General features: G+C 36.8%; 2 protein-coding genes across 2 annotated transcripts in view; both read right to left on the reverse strand.

Moving 5' to 3' along the window:
• Positions 1–1,272: 1,272 nt before the first annotated feature.
• On the reverse strand, positions 1,273–7,486 carry LOC123547841 (uncharacterized). The gene is made up of 2 exons (XM_045335086.2): positions 7,315–7,486; positions 1,273–3,267 (listed from the first exon to the last, which is right to left on the reverse strand). The coding sequence occupies exon 2, from the start codon at positions 3,247–3,249 to the stop codon at positions 2,353–2,355; it is 897 nt and encodes a 298-aa protein (XP_045191021.2). The 5' UTR covers positions 3,250–3,267; positions 7,315–7,486; the 3' UTR covers positions 1,273–2,352.
• An 8,157-nt stretch (positions 7,487–15,643) lies between these two features.
• Positions 15,644–23,202, reverse strand: part of LOC123546778 (exportin-7-like) — a 72,040-nt gene continuing 64,481 nt past the window's right edge. The window contains exon 27 of the mRNA XM_053551088.1: positions 15,644–22,457. Within this exon, the coding sequence (XP_053407063.1) occupies positions 22,346–22,457 (112 nt within the window). The 3' untranslated portion in view covers positions 15,644–22,345. The remainder of the gene's footprint in view (positions 22,458–23,202) is intronic.

Consider the following 23,202-nt stretch of genomic DNA (forward strand, 5'->3'; position numbering starts at 1 on the left):
AAGGTCGCTGACTGCGAATTACTTGCCCATCACTGATGTGAGTTCGAGTCTCACTCGGGGCGTTGAATTCTTCATGTGAAGAAGCCATCCAGCTGGCTTACGGAAAGTCGGTGGATCTAGATGCCCGCCTGTGATGAAATAATGCATGCTGAAAAGTCGCCATATGACCTATAATATAATAGTGTCAGTGCGACGTTAAAGCCGCCCCCCCCCCCCCCCCCCCCCGCCCTCGAAAGGTATGCAAATTTCACATTCAAATAATGCCATTTTCTCTCTAACCAAACAAGATATTGCCTTGAGTGAAGAAAATGCAATGGTAATGAAAGCATGAATCGGGACAACAACATGTACAATATGAATAACACTCACTTTGTACCAAACAGAAATATACTTTGCAAACATTATAGTCGTTAAAAAAATCTGTCAATAATTTCGTTGAATGCAAAACAAAAATGAAATATGAAAATCAGAATAAAAGTCAAAACAATTGAAGGACATTATTAAGTTATGTTACATTACGTGGTACCAATAAATATACGACAGAAAAGGCGCATACAATCAACACGGAATAAATGAATTTTGGTATCTATCAATTAGCGCATTTATTGAGTAACTTAAAGTATGTCTTATATTAGACTATTATTATGATATAATAATAGTCTATTTCTTTTGAACACATTTACATGTGTTTTGGCACACCTGGACAAGTGGAGTCATTGCTTGTCCGTTGTCTTTTTACTTCTCTATTCTTAATAACTCTCGTAACTTCTCGTATCGGGTGGCCTCGGTAGCTCAACTGGTAGAGCGTTGGCACGGTAAGCCGAAGGTCCGAGCTTCGAATCCCGGTCGAGGCTGCACATTTTTCCTGAGACTGTTACATTTGGGGGCTCGTACGGGATGCTCACCCTTGGAGCCCATGCGGGGCGAAGCAGTATTCGGTTAACAGTCTGCGGCAGACATTGGCCAGGAGTGCCGATGTCTCGCAATAAGAGTGAAGGTGTGTAGCGGTTCTCGTATCGGGTGGCCTCGGTAGCTCAATTGGTAGAGCGTTGGCACGGTAAGACGAAGGTCCGAGGTTCGAATCCCGGTCGAGGCTGCACATTTTTCCTGAGACTGTTACACAGGCAAAAAATGTGTATCTTTTATCCAGGTGAGACAAGCAGCTCGTTAATATCATATTTATATTTCGCTATATTACCTGTACGTCACATTGACGCATATAAAAGTTTAACGACAGTTAACCATGGCCTTGCAATGCAAAACAACACATAATTAATGAAAATATATAAAATACGCATCTGTTTAACATACATTTTCAGTTAACACTGTTGTAAGTATATTATGGCGTGATTCAATATACAGGTTTAATATATGATAACATGGTATCATCATTTGAACACAACTAAATGGCATACCGTCCATGCTAGGACTCGAGGAACAAGCGTTCACTAAAGAACTAATTACATATATAACTATAGATATATGTATTAGATCATGGATTAGTGATATATGAAAGATTAAAACTATATATTCACCTGACAGCCTGTAATGCATTTTAGATAGGTAGAGCTACTGAACTGGTCCGTGCGACAGCGTCGGCGTCCGCTTATGCTGGTATCTCAGTAACAACTTGCCGGAATGGATTGAAACTTCATACACTTCTTCAATGTAATAAACTGATTTACACTGCACAGTTTTCATAAATCCATTTTGATTTTGTTACAAAATGATGCCCCTTTTTCGAGTTAAGCTAATATCTCAGTACTCACTGGTTGGAATGGATTGAATCTTCATTCCTTGTTCGCTGTGATAATCTGACATGCAGTGCACAGGTTCCATAACTCTACATTGCATTTTACAAAATTATGCACCTTTTCGAATTAGCAATTTATGGTTAAGTTTTTGCATGTAAGCTGGTAGCTCATTACCCACTAATGGATTGGAACTTTACACACTTGTCCACTGCGATAAGTTGACATACACAGTACAGGTTCCATAACTCTGTTTTGCATTTTTATAAAATTGTGCCCTTTTTCGACTTTTATATTCATTCAGTTGATAAGGCTATTTAAATAGTCGAGCGTTGCTGTCCCCCGACAGCTCTTGTTTGTCGTTGGTTTACTATGGATAATGGTATACTCAAATGAAATAGATATCATCTACAAAGAAGTAATATTCATTACAAGGGTTTCTCCATAAATTTATCTTTAAGTTTCTAGTATATTGCTTTGTCCCAGTAGACGTATACAACATGTTATATACAAAATGAATCCAAACCTGCTCATTGTGTACGTTCTTATACTGGCACAAATAGCCCATGGTAGCTAAAACACTGAGGAAGTAAGGTTTAGTTTATTTGGCAAACTGACGCACATAGTCTGCTGCAAAATATATTGCCACGGAGAGGAAAGCAACGCCGAAAATAGAACCAAAAATATACAAGAACGTTGAAGCTTTCCCATAATTCTTGGCTCCGCGATTGTTTCCGTTCTTGAAAGAGCGGTCAGACTTCTGCATCAAGTGCACTGCCGGTAAACAGCACAGGAAGAAGAAAAACAGGAAACACGGACATTGCAGCGTGCTGTGGAATCGATGATTTATTTTGTTAAAAGGATTTGGAACAATGTGGTGCTGTTTAAGCGGACTGGACGAAGAAGAGTTGAACAGGAAATGGAACGGAAATGGATCCTTAGTTTTCTCAGATGAATCAGTCAAATCCTGATCGATTTCTGCCCCAGGTTCGCTCGCAGCGTACCCGGGGTTGTCACGGCCGCTTAATATTGCATCGTCCTTTCTGCTGCTAACTGGGCTCGGCGGACAGCTTATAGATTTATTTGGGTGGATGGTTTGAAACTGTTCCCACTCTTCACCTATTTCAAAAGTACATTGTCTCGTAGACACTTCTCGTGCTTTAAGTTCAAGTTTTGGCTTTTCGTCACTTCCGCCAACAGTATAGATAGAAGTTGGTGATTTCGGTGCTTTAGACTTAGTAGACGAAGATTTTTCAGAAATAGGTGAGCTAGGCTTGTCAACGTGGATTCCAATCTGAGCATACTGCGCATAATCGTCCTTGAATGACCTTGGCCTTTTGTGTCGTTTTTTCTCTCTCTTCTCCTTTTTGTATGTTGACTCTTGATCCGAAGTTTCGATCGTTATTCCATCATTGTGAAGCACTATTTCATTATGACTTGGAAATGAAGATGCTATGACAACATCTCCTGATTCAAGCCTGTCTTCCACATCCGTCATTCTAACATCAGGTACGCCCTGAAATATGTGTATTTAACGTTAATATAACGCCCTAAATATTTCCACAGTAATATATTTAACAAATACAAAGTGAGAAAAAAGCGAAACAAAACTCGTTAATGGTAATTTGTGAACTCGGATCGTCATGATTGATTAATGTAGCAGGTAGCAAAAGTTGAACTTTAAAAATAGTTAATTTTTTTATGTGGCACATAATAATTATACGTGCGTATATTGTATGTAACGTCAAAAGTCATAAGTGTGACAATAAAAATGCGTACAGACAGAAAAATGATGGAATTTATTTTTCATCTGAGACCCGTTTCACGACATTATTTAGAAAAATTTTAAACTTCAAACGTGTACGATATATACCGTGTATTCTAGGCCAGATTCACACACACACAAAACCGCTGTCTATGTCCTATGTAAAAGTAATGTTTTCAAAAGCAAAACTTTTGCCCCGATTACAAATTTATTTTGTCAAGCATACATTGTGGCCACTTCCATATACATTTTGTAATATTAAAATAACCAGTAAGTATGCGCTATAGACAAAGTGAAAATTAAATAAGTAGATTTAAAGCTAAAGTCCGTCTAATGTACATCACAATTTACCATGTGACTGACGCGGTAGATTGCTGTTTTTACACATTTAATAAATCAAAATACTTTGTAGAATTAAGAAAGAGCATGACCTATAAGAATGACTATAGGTATCAACCAGAAAGTATAAAACAAGAGCTGTCACAGGAGACAGCGCACTCGACTATTTCGATGCTGGATAGCGAAACTTGGTCCATCTGGGGAAGCTGTGGAGCTGTCACTAGACTGTTTAATGACTCCAATACGAATGAAGATAATGGACAATAGCTTGAGTCTGTGTCAAAAGTATTAAGTAATAAGAAAGATAAAGAACACTAAATAAGTATAATTCTAAGCAAAAAGGGGGGTAATTCATGAAATACTGGTGCAAGAGTGATTCTTGCACCTTGTGTCGTATGATGTGGGTGATGATGTGTAATAACAACTTCAAGTTTGAATCAAATCAATTTAGTAATAACTGTGATAAAGTGAAAATGCACCAAAATTAACCTGAAATTTTAAGTAAAAGGGGGATAATTCATGAAATACTGGTGCAAGAGTTATGGCCCTTGTGTCATATGATGTGAGTGATGATGTTGAATAACTACTTTAAGTTTGAATCAAATCCATTTAGTAATAACTGAGATAAAGTGAAAATGCATCAAAATTAACCTGAAATTCTAAGTAAAAGGGGGATAATTCATGAAATATTGGTCAAGAGTTATGGCCTTTGTGTCATATGATGTGGGTGATGATGTTGAATAACTACTTTAAGTTTAAATCAAATCCATTTGGTAATAACTGAGGTAGAGTGAAAGTGCATCAAAACTTTAACCTGAAATTCTAAGTAAAAACGAGGGATAATTCATGAGATATTGGTGCAAGAGTTATGGCCCTTGTGTCATATAATGTGAGTGATGATGTTGAATAACTATTTTAAATTTGAATCAAATCCATTTAGTAATAGCTGAGATAAGAGTGAAAGTGCATGGGAACTTTAACCTGAAATTCTAAGTAAAAGTGGTGGGGGGGGGGGGTATAATTCATGAAATGTTGGTACATGAGTTATGGACCTCGTGTCATATGATTAGGGTGATAAGGTGGAACAACCATTTTAAGTTTGAATCAAATCAATTTCATAATAACTGAGATGAGTGAAAGTGCATCAAAATTTTAACCTGAAATTCTAAGTAAAAAAGGGGGATAATTCATGAGATATTGGTGCAAGAGTTGTGGCCCTTGTGTCATATAATGTGGGTGATGATGTTGAATAGCTATTTTAAATTTGAATCAAATCCATTTAGTAATAGCTGAGATAAGAGTGAAAGTGCATGGGAACTTTAACCTGAAATTCTAAGTAAAAGTGATGGGGGGGGGAGGGCATAATTCATGAAATGTTGGTACCAGAGTTATGGACCTTGAGTCATATGATATGGTTGATAAGGTGGAACAAATATTTTAAGTTTGAATAAAATCCATTTAGTAATAACTGAGATGAGTGAAAGTGCATCAAAACTTTAACCTGAAATTCTAAGTAAAAAAGGGGGATAATTCATGAGATATTGGTGCAAGAGTTATGGCCCTTGTGTCATATAATGTGAGTGATGATGTTGAGTTACTATTTTAAGTTTGAATCAAATCCTTTTAGTAATAGCTGAGATAAGAGTGAAAGTGCATGGAAACTTTAACCTGAAATTCTAAGTAAAAGTGGTGGTAGGGGGAGTGGGGGGGGCATAATTCATGAAATATTGGTACATGAGTTATGGACCTCGTGTCATATGATGTGGGTGATAAGGTGGAACAACCATTTTAAGTTTGAATCAAATCCATTTCATAATAACTGAGATAAAATGGAAGTGCAGCAAAACTTTAACCTGAAATTCAAATTAAAAAAGGGAAATAATTCATGAAATATTGGTGTAAGAGTTATAACCCTTGTGCCATATGGCTGATGATGAGGACTAACAATTTTAGTTTGAAACAAATCCATCATGTAATCACAGAGATAAAGTGAAAGTGCATCAAAACTTTAACCAAGTGCCGACGCGGACGCCGGGTCGAATAGGACAACTCTCCATACTTAGTAATTGAGCTAATGAAAATCAACAAAATTAACAAAATTAATGCTTTCACTGAATTGTATCCACGAATGATGTATATTTGTTTTTGGTTCATGTACCCATTGGTATTATTTTCTATTTAATATCATACACCTAGCTCACACACATTTCAGATATTTGTCTATCCAGACATTTGCGAATCTAAACCTGTCTGCGATTTTCGCAGTTACTGTATGTGAAAGTAACATGTAACATTGGACACCATTTGTTTGAAAATGGCTCACGCTTCCATGAAATCAACCTTTATTGCAAAAAAATCGCGTAAACAGGGCTTGCCTAGTCTTTGTAATCTAGACACGAATAAAAATCTGACTAATACGGAAGCAGTTGAAAAACGTTCCCTGTTCTTTTCTTGAGTATTCATTCCACGTTTGCTGCAAATTAACGTGTTGTCCGAAGGGTATGTGTCGAAGGGGTGGCTCAAATTTAATAACTCCATTTTCATAACCGCAGAAACCTATATCCAGAACACTAAAATCTTCCCTGGCAATCCTGGTAATTCTAAACTAAATCAGATGATTTCAAAGGGTTATCTCCATCCTGGTGGTCTTTGGTGATAATTGTACGCCCCAACCAACAGGTGTGATGAAGATAAAAAATGATAACAAAGACTAATAAACCACAACCTAATGACATTTCATGACATTACCACCAAATTAATTGATCTTTATTGTTGCTTCTTTTTTGCAAACGTGTTTCGCTGCAATTCTAAGTTCATAATTTTCACTGAATAAACTTTATGCGCGCCAGTGATGTTGGTAAGGAATTTGTTTTGTTTTTCTTTTTCTACTCCACTGCTTTACTGTTGCATTTACCAAAGATCGAATGGTTAAAGCCCCTGCGGCGAATCCCTTTCCCATACCAACTTTGGGTCGAACATTACGATAGACGAATTTTTCATGTAAGGAAGTATCTCAGAGTCAGTTGTTATTCAGTTGTTATTCCCACCAGTGCCAGCCAGAGCCACCTTACAAACACGTTTCTGTGCATACTTTATTCCAAGTCAGTGTAACACCAGGTCTATCATTGCGGAATAGCGATGACAAAATAGTTATCTTCAGACATCAGAGGTTACTGGTAGGGCCTGAACACTTGATTTTGTTGTATCTCTGTGCTGTGATTCCAGCAGGTATAAAAGTTTTGATTCCATACCTCATACTTCTCTTTCGATGTAATCAAAATTTCGGTCCTTTATGGCGCCATAAAACGTGTACTGCGTGGGTGCGCCGTAAAACTCAAATTAAATTCTAAAAAAAATCTTCATGCATAGTTATAATACGACCCAATCAGAAATATGTAATATATACCTTGAAATGACCTTTAATAAATATATAAAAGAAATAATATTTACGTGATTTACCTTTAAAAAGTGTATCCAAAATCCTCAATAAAATAAAATTCTGTGTATACCAGAAGATGAATGTGTCCGTTTAAACCGGTATAATTCGTTAAGTTTGACAAATTGTTTTTTCAACGTTTTGTGGTTTGTTTACGTTGAAACGCTTAACTAACGCTCTGGTTTTTACGCATAAACTAATGACGGTGATACCATGGTATGTAATTTAACAGACGGAGAACGAGATGGCAAGTTATATACAGAAGCTATGGTGATTATACTTAATTAATTAAGCCGTTAAGATATTAATGAACAGACGGGTTTTGGCATGTCACCTTGTTTATCCAAATCTTATGCAAACAAAACGAACGTCACTGCGAAAAAAAATGCATTAGTTACAAATATAAAACACGTGACGCAATGACAAAGCAGGCCGGACGTTGAGGTCGTGTACTATTAACATGTCAAGTTGAACCCACAAAAAATAAAAGTAGATGGGGAGAGACGGGTAATGTGTAAGCCGCTCAAACCAGAGGTCGTGGGTTCCTGCTGTGTTAGCATTACCTTTTTACGTTAAACAAAAGCAAAAGCTATTTGTAAAAACCTACGCCCCAATTTCGGTAGTTAATGTTGGAAAGTCTTGAAAGAAGATTTCACAGTAAAAAGTATGGTGGCTGATTTCTGCCATTTCGCGTTTTCGCCCCGCGACCCCGCCGAGCGAAAATACGAGAATTATCAAGTTAAAATGGCGGGGGCGCGGGGCGAAAACTCGCTGTTTAGCGTGGGCGCGGAGCGAAAACTCGCTGTTTAGCGGGGTCGCGGGGCGAGATTTAGTAACTGGTATGTCGGGGGCGCGAGACGAAAACACGATAATTAGCGCTGCTTAAACGTCGAGTTTTCGCACCGCGCCCCGACATCCAGTTACTAAATCTCGCCCCGCGCACCCGCTAATTATCGTGTTTTCGCTTCGCGCCCCCGCTAAATAGCGTGTTTTCGCCATTTTATTTTGTTAATTTTCGTGTTTTCGCTCGGCGGGTCGCGGGGCGAAAACTCGCTATTTAGTAGGGGCGCGAAGCGAAAACACGATAATTAGCGGTGTCGAGGGGCGAGATTTAGGAACTGGAATGTCGGGGGTGCGGTACGAAAACTCGGTGTTTAAGCAGCGCTAATTATCGTGTTTTCGCCACGCGCCCCCGACATACCAGTTACTAACTCTCGCCCCGCGACCCCGCTAACTATCGTGTTTTCGCTCCGCGCCCCCGCTTAATAGCGAGTTTTCGCCCCGCGCCCCCGCCATTTTATCATGTAAATTCTCGTGTTTTCGCTTGGCGGGGTCGCGGGGAGAAAACGCGAAATGGCAGAAATCAGCCACCATAAAAAAGTGAGACTGATTAAAAGTATGATAGTGTTAGCCATCAGATGGAAAGATTTAACAGATAAATAGACAACGATGGCATGAAATTTAATGGATGTAGACCCTATCTTGCTCAAGCAGTTTTTAGAACCCTAAAATGTTTGAGTGTCAATGTCACCGTGACCATTTGACTTGCTGACCCTCTATAACAACAAGGGTTATCCACTGACCATAGCTTCTTATGCAATGAACTTTGACGGCCAAAGGTCCAAGCATTCTATAACTACAAGTATTAGCAAAAATCCATTTTAGGCCAAAGGTCAGTGTGACCTTGACCTACTGAATCCCTCCAAACAATCTGGATAATCCAGTAACAACAGGCAATAATCCATTTAAGTGCGAGTCTTGTAGGCCCAATCTATCTCATTCAAACGATCCAAAAGTCAGATTCAATGTCACTGTGACCTTGACCCACTGACCCCATAATAATTAACAGTTACCTACTGACCACAGAAAATCAACCTATAAACAATGATATTCCTGAACTGGAGCAATCTATTTATCGTGGTCACTGTGGCATTGGCTTTTGACCTCCCGACACCTTACAAAACAATATGGGTAATCTATTGGCAACAAGCAATCATCCCTTGAAGCTTGGCTACTGCAGGCCAAACTGACTGTCCTCAAGTAAAATATCCTAGAGCATTTTTGTCTTATTTAACACGATAGGGAACTCCAGGCTCAAACATTTTCCAGTTACTGGTAAGATTCACTTTAATCTACAGATCAGTGACCTTGAACACTGACCAACTGAACGCCAAAACAACATGGGTCATCTATAGACCACTGGTAATCATCCTTTTGAACGTCCTAGGCCAAAGCTACTCCTGAAAGATCAGATACCATTTCAGGGCGCAAGATCACTGTTACCTTGACCTTTTGACACTCAAATACCCTTAATAGTTTCAGTTTTGACTGCTGCAGACCATAGCATTTTACTGTGACCTTGACCCCTTAATAAATACCTTACAATGGTTATTCGAGCTATAGACAGTTGGCAAAAGCCCCGAGAAAAAATTCCGTAGGCATTTTTTAGTACAATATGGTATCATATATCAAAATGTTCGTTGGGGTATATGAAATTCAGCCAGGGTGGATACCAGGCTCAAATATCCCTAATCAAGTTTTCGTGAGGCCCCAAAAGGGGTGCACGTGATAAGAAATAAAAATGAAAATAAAATGTTGTTTAAATTACAGGTTAAGGTAAATCTGACTTAAATATATAATAGAGTGTAAAAATTCAATTATATAATATAATTTGACGTTTAAATGTAATTTTCAAGTGAAATTAAAGACTAAGAGGCCCTTAATTTGGGGTTCTCCATCAGACGGCATTTACATGATGATGTGACGTATCCAATATGTTAAAATTTGCGGTACATTGGTATTAACATGTAATTAAGAAATGAATGTTTATCCTCTACATTATCCAGTGCATATAAAAAACTAAGACATATTACATTTTCTTTGAAATTTCATATATAATTCAAGAGGCCCCAAAAGGAGTTACACTCATAATGAACAATTTTAACCGGACATGCTGCATATCATTTTTGCCATCAACGTAACATTCAGTTAAGTGTGTGGATATACTCACGCAGTCTTAAAACATTAACTGTATTAAAACTTATTGTGTAAAGTAATTTTATTGTTTTTATTATTGCAGCATCACTTTCTATTGAGGTATGAGAACACTAAACCTGAGACTTTCGCAAAATACTTTGATACATATAGAATAAGCAACTCTGTCTGAGAATTTCAAGAAATTGTAGAGCCAATATATTACATACATGTTAGTTCGCTGCATTTCATTTCCTTATTTTCATTTAATTGTTACTACAATAAGAGTGTGTAAAATATCAGTTTATTGGTACTAACTTTTGAGACACATATAGTCAAATTGCCCAAATATGGAATACTGAACCGATATATACACTCAAAAAAGTAAACACGCAATATCACTTTCTGGCAAATATTTCCTTTTGTTTGCAAAACATTGTGTGTAAATATTTGATGTACATTGATATACACATATAAATTGCCAAACTTTTTCAAACTTCCAGTGCATTTGAAGAATAGTGAGAGCTATTCTGTTCACTCTGGTGTTGGTGTTGCCTTAGTTGACATCCTCACCTTGGATAAGTTTTGCATGTAAGTTCATATCTTAGCAACCAATATATGTGTTGGATTAAAACTTTACATAAGGCTTTTGTGTCGTCTAACCTTTTGAAATAAAAATAATCTTGACTGAGTTTAATACAAAATATGATTCGTTTTCAGCCTAGAATATTTGGTAAAAGTTTAGCATGTCCCTAAAAAACAAGGTGTATTTCAGAAACTACCTCCATTTGATTAAAATTTCACATAGTGCTTCCGGTCATCAAACCTCGGGAAGTAACCAATATATGGTTTTGTAAGTCTTGCCCAGTCATGGTCCTTGTTAATTTTAGAAGTTGTTGAATTTCGAGCGCAAGGCTTTTGGGCAACTATTGTTATTAAAATCGTTATCGGACTTTATCCATGGCCAGAACAAGCATTTTTCAAAAATAGTATGTTGAAGCAGTGGTATGCCATAAGACCAATTAACATTCAGTTGTTTTGAAATGGTGGAGTCACCAGGTGTTATAATACTGCTACAATATAGAAAACCATGTGTAACATTACACGTAAATGTTTTAAATGCGTCTACATCACACAAAGGTAAAAACTTCAACTCTTGGTCAATTTATTAATCATTTAACAGTATCAAGACTTTTACGGATATTTGGTATGTCATTCCTTACTGATGATCGAATTTCTGTATATCGAAATGCAATTAATATGAGTTTTTAAGGTGGTAGTGAAATGAATGACAACACAGGCGCCATATGCTCATGTAACACAAGTCATGCTTAGACTGTCCTAAAGAATGGATGTTGCATTTTTTGTTGCGGGTTTATCCCGCTACCAAAGTTAAAGTGTATTTCTGACAATCATAACATCTTTATTTTATTCCGAATCACATCCAAAGGATGTTCATGTGCTACACAAAATAGACCCATTCATGAACAATCCGGATGAATCACTGTATCCACTCACGCTGACCATTTAGATTATATAAGATATTCATTGATAAGGTATTCCAGCCCATGTTTACATCATAAGCTGAGTTCATCTCAGATATGAGGCACATTAAATTTGTATTTGTTTCGTATTCATGTATATTCATAGACTGGCAAAGAAGAGCCGATATCTACAATCTGCAAGGCACAAAATTACACAAACTACTAATGATTACATTATTTTTGAAAATATTAGAATTTTCTAGCCCCTTTGTGGCTACTTCATAAACACCACCTACCAAAAAGGTAGCTGGTTGGGAAAATAGGTGCTACATAATCACATCAGTTATCCTTTTCAGATAATGAAATACTTACAATAATAAAATGTAACTATCAGCTGTGCAGTGTCATTGTGACATTTACTGAAGTTTTTTTTTTTTTTTTTTTTTGGTTGGGTTTAACGTCGCACCGACACATTTTAGGTCATATGGCGACTTTCCAGCTTTGATGGTGGAGGAAGACCCCAGGTGCCCCTCCGTGCATTATTTCATCACGAGCGGGCACCTGGGTAGAACCACCGACCTTCCGTAAGCCAGCTGGATGGCTTCCTCACATGAAGAATTCAACGCCCCGAGTGAGGCTCGAACCCACATCGGTGAGGGGCAAGTGATTTGAAGTCAGCGACCTTAACCACTCGGCCACGGAGGCCCCCATTTACTGAAGTGGACACACACCGGTACTGGTGTATGCTACATGAAATGCTGACCTCCAGATTGAGCAGCGGAAACCTAAATACTTGACAACTGCTCCGCTGATTAAAAAATTTAAAAATGTCTTTGATTTGTCTCTCTGGCTAGCTGAATCAAGTGATCTGATTGTTGTTTGGGGGTATATTCCAATGTTACAAGAGATCAGATGAATAAAGAAAATGTATAGGTGACACTGCCAATGAATATAATTGTAGGCTTACTACTAGTATATCAAGAGGGCACACATTTAAGAATAATCTGGTCTTTGAGCTATATTTATACTATGGCATATTAGTTAAAGTTCAACTTACATCCTATTAAAGAGATGTGAATACCACCATACATATAAAATGGTGAATCATAAATCGTCATATGTTAAATATATTTCAGCAATGATTTTGTTAACTAATAATTACTTATTAATCTAAATTATCACGAAATGTGAGTAATTTAAACCCCTTTGGAGCCTCAATATTTTTATTTATTTATTTTTTTTTGGGGGGGGGGGGGGGGGGGGGGGGGGGGGAGGGGGGGGGGGGGGGTGTGGGGGGGGGGTTGTAAAATAACTACCTAAGAACAAATATTAAATTGCTAAATTGCTGTGAAGAAAATATTCTGGTAAATTTTATGGTTTACAACATATGAAAGAAGAGGGCAATTTACCAATTCTTTTCAACAAATTTTAAAATTTGCTTATCAATTATTCTACAATAATATGACCCCACGGTGGTGCCTTTTTTAATTATTTTGTGCATTAGAATGCCTGTTACACACCTGAACCTTAGATACTCAACCTTACTATCGTAGAGATTTCACAAATAGAGTAAAAACAATATACTTCTAAATTATGCGATACCTATCAAATTTCAAAATATTTTTTCAAAAACCCTGTAATGGGCCTCAAATTCTAAAAGAATTAGTGTGATGAACATATTTATTCATATTACAATACATTTCATCTAAAACAGATACACATTTCATCAAATAATGATAAAAATGAAAAAAAAAATTAATTTCCCTTAAAATTGAGAAAAAACTAATAGTCCCCTTTTGGGGCCTCATAAAAAATAACAAGAGCACCGCCTTGCGGGTGCTGACGCTCATCTGATTTTTTTGTGTGATAGAAATATTGTCCTACCCATGATTTTCTAAGTCTAAAAAGGGCCATCATTCTTGCAAAAAGCAGGATAGAGTTATGTTTTTTGATGTACAGTGTCCACTTATGATGGTGAAAAACTGTTGAAAGTTTTAAAGCAATAGCTTTGATAGTTTATGAGAAAAGTTGACTTAAACATAATACTCAACCAAGAAAATGATTTTCTAAGTCCAAAAGGGGCAATAATTATTGCAAAAATCAGGATGGAGTTACGCTGCTTGCTGTACAGGGTCAGCTTATGATGGTGAACAAGTGTTGCAAGTTTCAAAGCAATAGCTTTGATAGTTTAAGAGAAAAAGTTGACCTAAACATAAAACTTAACCAAGAAATCTGATATTTTCTAAGTCCAAAAGGGGCCATAAATCTTGCAAAAAGCAGGATGGAGTTATGTTTCTTGCTGTACAGGGTCAACTTATGATGGTGAACAAGTGCTGCAAGTTTTAAAGCAATAGCTTTGATAGTTTAGGATAAAAGCTGACCTAAACATAAAACTTAACCAAGAAAACTGATTTTCTAAGTCCAAAAGGGGCAATAAATCTTGCAAAAAGCAAGATGGAGTTATGTTTCTTGCTGTACAGGGTCAGCTTATGATGGTGAACAAGTATTCCAAGTTTCAAAGCAATAGCTTTGACAGTTTGGGAGAAAAGTTGACCTAAACATAAAACTTAACCAAGAAATCTGATATTTTCTAAGTACAAAAGGGGCCATAAATCTTGCAAAAAGCAAGATGGAGTTATGTTTCTTGCTATACAGGGTCAGCTTATGATGGTGAACAAGTATTCCAAGTTTCAAAGCAATAGCTTTGATAGTTTAGGAGAAAAGCTGACCTAAACATAAAACTTAACCAGGCAACGCCGACGCCGACAACCGCTCAAGTGATGACAATAACTCATCATTTTTTTTCAAAAAATCAGATGAGCTAAAAATGGATTTTTGAGCCTGGTATCCACCCTGGTTGAATAGAAGAAAGAATAATGAACGTTTTAAGGTATGATACCATATTGTACTAAAAAATGCCTACGGATTTGTTATCCAGGCCTCTTTTTCAAGTTAGCCAACTGTCTACTACAGTTAAACATGATAAGCAACTGTTTGGTATGTAAAGTCAATAACACTTATCGAGCTCATTTTCGTTCCTGTTTGGTTCAGTCATATTTTAGGTTATATAGTAACTTTTGATGGTAGAGGAGAACCCTAGTTTCCGATACAGGCAGACACCAAAGTAGAACCACCGCTGGCTGGCTTCCTCACATGAAATAATTCTACAGTCCGAAGGTTCTGAGGAGAGCGATTCAAAGTCTACAACTATAACCGCTCGGCAACGGACATCTCTGATGTTCTCTCTTCTCTGTTACCCGAGGCCAGTAATGGTTCTCTGGAAAGGTGTCTGCGTGAACCGGTGCTATACACCGGGCCTATTATGGTTTGTTTCGTTGGGTTTAATTGCACCAACAATTTAGGCCATATAGCGACTTTCCGGCCTTGGTGGTGGAGGACCTCAGGTGCCCCTTCGTGCATGATTTCATCACAGGCGGGCACCCGGGTAGAACCATCGATCTTCTGTAAGCTAGCTGGGTGGCTTCCTCACAGGAAGAATTCAACGCCTTACACGAGGCTCGAAATCACACATCGGTAAGGGGCAAGTGATTTGAAGTCAGAGACCTTAACCACTCGGCCACGGAGGATATCTACATGCCAAGAGCTATGCTAAGTTAGCCTGACATGCCTGTATCTCAAATTTCTCTCTCTGTTCTGGTCATTTTCTCTCGCTCTGTCCCTCTGGTCAAATTGCTCTGTGTCTGTACTGGTAGAGAATGAATCTGGCATCCTGAGTGGCTGTCTGTGTGTAAAACAACCCATTGAACATGTTTATCATGAAAAAGAGTGTCATATACATATGGTACAATATAATATACTTCATCAGTAAACGATTCTTCCGTTAAAATATGGTCTGGACTGCAGCAACTTGGGGTCACTGATCACTGAACAATAATCATTTCATAATAGCATTTATTTTCTGTAACCAACATTCAAAATACACAGTATCAAAGCTACCTCAAGTATTATAGAAAACACAACAGTTACCAACATGTGAGCCACGCCATGAGAAAACCAACATAGTGTATTTGCGACCAGCATGGTTCCAGACCAGCCTGCGCATCCGCTGTCTGGATCCGTGCCGGTCACACATGCACTGTTGGTTTTCTCATGGCGCGGCTCATTATCTCCCCTAACATACCAGGCATATCTCCCCTAGCATACCAGGCACCATCTCCACAACTGAATAACAAAAATAATTCCCAAACATACAGGGAGTAGCACTTTGAAAGGAAGCAGGGTTTTAGTCCATTAACCCTTACTTTGCTAAATTTCTATAATGAACTTGTCCATCTTTCAATTTGGATAGTACCAGTAACTGTTAAAAGGGATGCTTACCAAATAGATACGTCTGAATGGTGAACAGTGCAGATGATCAGACTGCATGGATGTGCAGGCTGATCATGATCTACACTGGTTGCAAAGGCAGAATTATTCATGTCCAGCATGATAAGGGTTAATGGTACTAGTACATAACGTATAATTGTATCACCTTTGTTCAAAAGCAATATACGGCATTTTAATAGCACTGAAACCTAACAAATTTACAAAACATACAGTAATAACAATAGCATTTCATTAATTTTAATTTGTTGTATCCTATTCAAGTATAAATGCAGACTTGTCTCTATGATATGCAAATTTCATACCATTTACAAATGCATACAAGTTTAGCAGTACAGTAGTAATGTATGTATATCTGACATATAAATAAATGGTAGAGAAGTATGCACCAAATCAGGTAGAGAACTTGTCAGAACTTAAATACATCTGTTTAGAATATGCATGTAAAACAAGGCTATTACAATCTAATAATTGGGTTTTGTTGGATTTTGATTTTTTTAACACTCACACAAACACAATTTTGGATATCACTGTCAAATCCTGGTGTAACTGTAGAATTTATTTAATTATTTGGGTTTTACGGCGCACCAACACAATATAGGTTATATGGCGCCAAACAGGACTACAAATTTTGGTTTCACATCTCATTTACATCGAAATAAAAACATGAGGTATGGAATCAAAATTTGCATACCTGCTGGAATCAAAGAGTTACAGCAAAACCAAGTGTTAAGACCCTATTAGTCGCCTCTTCTGATTATGCAAGGGTAAGGCAGTGGTTCCGATTCTTTTCATACATAGATCGTCCCAGAACTACATGGGTCGTAACTGTAGAAAAAAGTTAGGTAAAATTTCCAAGTCCCAATTTAAGACTGATAAAACAAAGTATCTATTTTTGCATAGCCAATGTCTTACTGAATACTTCACTGTACCCTCCTGCCAATAAAACTTTTTTATTAAGAATTACCTTGGCTATAGAAAGTGAAGCTAACCAAGTTTGCAATACATTTTGTCATAAATATTTTTTTCCTGCTCAAACAGATGCAATCAATACAGATAATTTCCTTGGAGAAAAATTCAACTTGGAAGTATTTTTTCAAAATGACCTAGGTTTGCCATTTAAAAATAAGTTTGTCCAAAAGCAAAAAGAAACAAAACAAGAGCTATCGGAGGACAGCAACGCATGACTATTCAACAGCCTTGTCAAAAACAGCTGTCAGATGAACTGGGTGTGTAAATTTCAGTCTATCTTGACCTTTGACTTAATGGCCAAATAATTAACAGGGGAAATCTACTGATTACAAATAATCATGCTATGAAGACTGAAAACCTTATGCACATGTGTTCTCAAACTATTGTTCAGAAACCATTGTCAGGTGTAAAGGTTTCTGACAATCAACCCAAAAACCAGTAACAGTCATCTTACCACTGGCAATCTTCCTATGAAGTCAGACCAGTGCAGGTCAATGTGTTCACTAATTACAGACCAGAAATCAAAGTGTGTACCTACCAACAGCATTAGAACAATATACCACCTCTTCTAATGAAAAGTAAAATAGCACTTATATGGCGGTTCATAGCACTTCAAATAAAGCATTTTGTTATGAACATCTCAGATGACTTACTCTACATATTGTATAGGCTATATTCTTATCAATAAATACATCTTGACAAACTGAACCTTTTTCTTTTATATTTCATTTAATTATAAACAAAAATAATTCTTAATCTAGACATGAATCTAGATGTGCCCCTTTCAAGTCAGAGAAAAAAGTGGTTTAAAATTCAGTATGTGTATGTATACAAATGTACTGTGAAATCATTTAATTTCGTGGGCATGAAATTTCGTGGTTTTGCTCAAAACTGAAATTTCGTGGGGATATGAATTTGTGGATTTCAACTTTTGAACATAAAATGAATTTGAATTTTACTTGTTCATTGGGATTAAATTTCGTGGATTCACTGAACCACGAAAATTAGTCCCCCACGAATATTAATGATTTCACAGTATATGATGCGCCTGTTCTGTCTGTTTAACCACATGTATAACGTTCTGACTTCTGAATCTATCTAGTGATATTTAATCAGGTACAGTGAAATGCTAGAGCGTTACATGGCTGATGCAATAAACTGATGTGGTCCCTGGTTGTTTAGATCACTCAAAACCCTGGGTTAAACAAGCAATTCACTCATCATCTTGCTGCTTCAAGTGATTGGTATTCTACTGTATGTGTAAAAATATAACAATATTGTGATGTGTTCGAACTTTCACCATTTTAAATGTTTAACAAAATTTAATTTTCCATGTCAAAACATCTGTTCCCAATTTCAAGAAAAACTAAATTGCTTAGCTAAGTCTATTATTTCAAATCCTTGTTTCTGCCCTTTATGCATCTTCAATGTTGACTTTTTCATCTATATCAGAATTGTACATGACTATTTCATAGATCAAAACACAACAATACTGAATTTTACAGAAAATGCAGTAAAGAAATAAGAAATATACTTAAGCAAATACTTAAGTTTGTTATACCATGCTTATATAGAAATATCATATTTGCGTGACTGAAATAAGAACTGCAGGCAAATACTAAAACCATAGTATAATTTAGCTATAAAAAACGTTGTTATATAGAAAACAAGGAGCTGCGTTCAATAAACGCTTGATGCCCCCGGTGGCATCCTTGTCGATACAAAGCAACCTAAGTCCAAAACGAGGTCAAGTTCAAGGTCAAGGTCAAACTGAGGTCAGGTGATGTCTGAAGATGAGGAATGGTCACAGGTTACATCTGCATTAGTATCAAGTCATTCTAGTTAGGGGCATTGATGCTAGACGAAACGGTCCCATTTGGTTAACCTCGTTCGGACGGACGGACAGGACAATCACTATATGCCTCCCGCATCAGTAGATGCCGGGGCATAAAAATCAACATTAAATAACAATAACTTAAGTAATAGCACGATTTTCAAATAACCGACTTAACTAATTAGTTTTTTCATGAAACTGGGGCCTGATTGTGAAATCTCAACCTCTCTAAAAATGTTTGTTTTGTTAAGTCTTCAACACATTCATTTCATCATCAATTTTAAATAGGCTTACTTGCAATAAGCCGCACCATGAGAAAACCAACATAGTGCATTTGCGACCAGCATGGATCCAGACCAGCCTGCGCATCCTCTCAGTCTGGTAAGGATCCATGCTGTTCGCTAACGGTTTCTCTAATTGCAAATAGGCTTTGAAAGCGAACAGCAAGGATCCTGACCAGACTGCACAGATGCGCTGGCTGGTCTGGATCCATGCTGGTCGCAAATGCACTATGTTGGTTTACTCATGGCGCAGCTCATTATTAAGCTTTTATTTCATGAAATAACTACAGACCTAATTAGATTTGGATGGTATTTTGGGATAAACAAAAATAGCATCAACTGAAATATGCAAACAATCTTATTTTCAGAGAAAGTTCTGAAATCCCATAATAAATATAACACAATTTTCCTTACTTTTCTAAAAAAAAAAAAAAAGCATTAAGGTAGTTCCACTTTGATAAACCGAAAGTCACAATTTAACATCAATTTTCTGTATAACATAGAATAAAACTTGGACACAACATACTGGGAAGAAAAATCATTAAATGTATACATGTCATCGCATGTGTACATTTATAATTACCTCAACATTACAATCTTTCTATACATGAAAAATAACAAAGATTTTGACAAGTGAAATAATCCAAAGCCATGGCTTCCAATTAAATTGAAGTTTGCAGATATCTTGAATCATGGGCAGGACCTATACATTTTTTTCAACCAATATAATGATTAATAAATTTTATGCTGAACTGAAAAAAAAAATCATTAAAGTTTACATTCTAATAAAATTTCTGTTTGCAAAAATGTTATCAAAACTGTGAATTTCCTACACATTATGAAAATTTGCAAGAGGTTTGAGTTGTTCTATTCAATCTAGCAAAAAAAAAACCTAGCACACAACTCTGTATATTTTATCTGCCAAATTTTATGTGCTGTTTTGATTGTATATTTTATCTGCCAAATGTGCTGTTTTGAAAAATCGGGTTTAAATCAAAATCTACACTGAAAATGTAGAACAACCATGAAACTCAGTTTTAAGGAAAATATATTATTCAATGTGTAAAGCTGATCCTTCCCAGTTTAATTCCATAGTCTGTTCACTGTTGTAACATAAATGTCTTAAGTCAAACAAAAATTTCCTGGTAGAAGAACATCCAAAGAGCATTGTTTCTGGGAGTGTGCGTGTCTGGGTGGAAAAACAAATACCTGGGCAGGAATACCCAAGGTGTACCTCTGGGCATTGTTTCTGGGACCGTGTGTGTCTGAATAGAAACAAGACTGTCTGCGGAAGAAGATCTGAAGTGTACCTCTAGGTTTGTTTCGAGCACTGTGGCTGGCTTGGTAGACTAGGAATGAAGACCCAAGGTGTACCTACAGGCACTATGGGTGGCTTGGTAGACTGGGAAGGAAAACCCAAAGTGTACCTACAGGCACTATAGGTGCCTGGGCAGAAACAACTACAAAAAGCCAGTTGAACACACTCCTTTCATAAAGTGGGGTTTCAAACCCAAACAGGTGTTGGGCAACAGATCTGAAATCAGCACCTTAACCATTCAGGCTTCTGATTTCATATTTACAGAACAATCAGTAACATGTAACAAAATGCTGCTGAAAATCCTTAAATCATTGTTTTCGGCAGACATCTGTTCTAGCACTTATCAACATGTAAAGATGGCAAAAAGTCATAATATCAAACAAAAGTTCCTCTGTATTGCAGTTTCGGCACAACAAACAGTAGTAATATTGTGATTTCATACTTGTACAGGTACAATTAGTGATTTCATTCTTTACTTTAGTTTAGCATCTAAGGTTTCAAAATTCAGAACAAACGTTTTAGAAGAATAAAATTCTAGTTGTATGCATCCTATACTAGCATAAAACCACAACTGCTCCAATTTCAAACTTTTGTTATTTCACAGCTCACATTTCTTATGCAACTGAACAATTTAGTATTGACTTTCAAAAATCTCCCATACTTATCACAGTACAGATGTGAAGTAAATAATCAAATTATGAATGAACTCAGTATATGTTAATTAAAGAAGAAATGTAATAGTAGAACTTTTCAGAAGGTTTTAAAACGCAAGTTTGGGGACCAGTCTAAAATCATGAGCTTATGATTGGCAACTCCTGTGCTCTATCCAGAAACTGATCAGTAACAGTGTTGTTTCAACTAGACTCCAACCTTGCTTTTTATAACCTTGGCCCCTGAATTCTTTTTGTTGAAGAAAAAATGTATAATCAGCAGAAGAACAATGCCTTATTCTTTAACGGAAGTTCACAGTACTTTTCTTATATTATGGCAAAAGCACCAATCAAAGCAAGTAACACTTCAATTTGTGACGAAATGCTTTTTCACTACAAATAGACAGAGTGTATCAATATTTTCAAACATACTAGGAAAGTTATTTCAAGCATCAATTTTCACAAATCAGCACAATTTTAGCTTAAAAATATCTGTCAAGGGTTTGAAATATTTCATAACAAAAACAATCATTCAATATAAATGTAGATAATTCTGCTACATATTTAACACATGCAGAAATTTATCATTCCCACATCTTGACCACAATGTTAAGTCAACTTAATTGTAGCCCAAATTTCTTTAGTTCCCTGTTACCATGCTACGCTATCTTGTTTTTAAATTATTTATTTACCAGACTAAATATATTTGACAAACACTGCAACCTTAATGTTCAAATCTGGAAGCTGCCAAGTTCCCATTTCATTTGAGTTATGTGAATTCACCATTGTCCCCTAGTATATGTACTGGTTACACCAATATTGATCCCATTACCAAAGAACTGTGCTAGTTTTGCCTCCAAAATTACCAAAACACCTATCCTAGTTCAGCCTCTTACATTTCAAATACGTAAAATCAAAATCTCTTCACGGCTTACATACAATGATCCTATGACGTCTTTGACATCACAACAAGTCATGAAGCAACAATTTTGGTGGCGATGATGATGATGATGATGATGATGATGACGATGACGATTCTGAATGACGAGATCACTGGAAGTCCATCACATCAAATGATGACGAAACAACAGGTGTGAAGGTTTAAGCTACATGTACATGCAGATAAAGTATGCAAAATGAATTTAGACTGTTGCTGCGCTGTTGAAGAATGATGAAGATGATGATGATAATATTATCGCTACAAGTTCATCATATCCAGTGATGATTGTGATGTTGACGGACTGCTGTTACCAGTGGCTTTCAAAGAATCGTTTACATCTCGTCTGAACAGCGACAAATTCTGTGTAAATCTGAAAGATTAAGAAGTGCAAATAAGTAATGCAAAAGGTTGTATGTAACTATGTTTATATTGTATACCTGTTTGCTTATAATATTTCCTTCAATAGATATCTACATAGTGTCATGGACACCGAGGTCCTGACAGAATGTCTTGACATGCAGTCAGAAAATAAGGAATCTACTTCTGCAAAAACCGCTTAGCACAAAATGTCCATAATTTAGCTGAGAACAAATAAATTCTATAACAAGCAGGGCTTCGGAAATTTGCCGGTTTGTCGGTTTTGGACCGATTTTTGACTTTTCAGACCGATTCGTGATGTGAAAAAACGAAAAAAATCGGTCCCGTAAAAATGAAGAAAAGTATAAATTTCGGTCTTATATCTCAATACACGATCACCTGCCAAGTAGGAAATTGTTGGTCGCACCTTCAGATAATCAATAAACGTGTCAATCGGTCTGATTGTCACTTTGATAATCGGTCCGTAATTAGCGCGTGACGCAATCAGTGCTCGCGCGGCACATCCTTTAATGTTTGCAGACAGCCGACTGCGGTGTATTAAACATTTTCACTGGTTTCCTAACGTTTCTGACTGGATCCAAATCATTTCGACGGGGATCCACTTCTTTTATTTAGAATCCGACGGATGGTTTATTTCAAAAGGCTATGTTTGATCACGGTAACAAACAAATGGTCGCTGCATTTAATCAAAGAGCTATAATTGTACATTATAGGTCTTTGATTTAATGAGACATCAC

The sequence above is a fragment of the Mercenaria mercenaria genome, chromosome 9 (assembly GCF_021730395.1).
Source record: "Mercenaria mercenaria strain notata chromosome 9, MADL_Memer_1, whole genome shotgun sequence".
Classification (NCBI taxonomy): domain Eukaryota; kingdom Metazoa; phylum Mollusca; class Bivalvia; order Venerida; family Veneridae; genus Mercenaria; species Mercenaria mercenaria.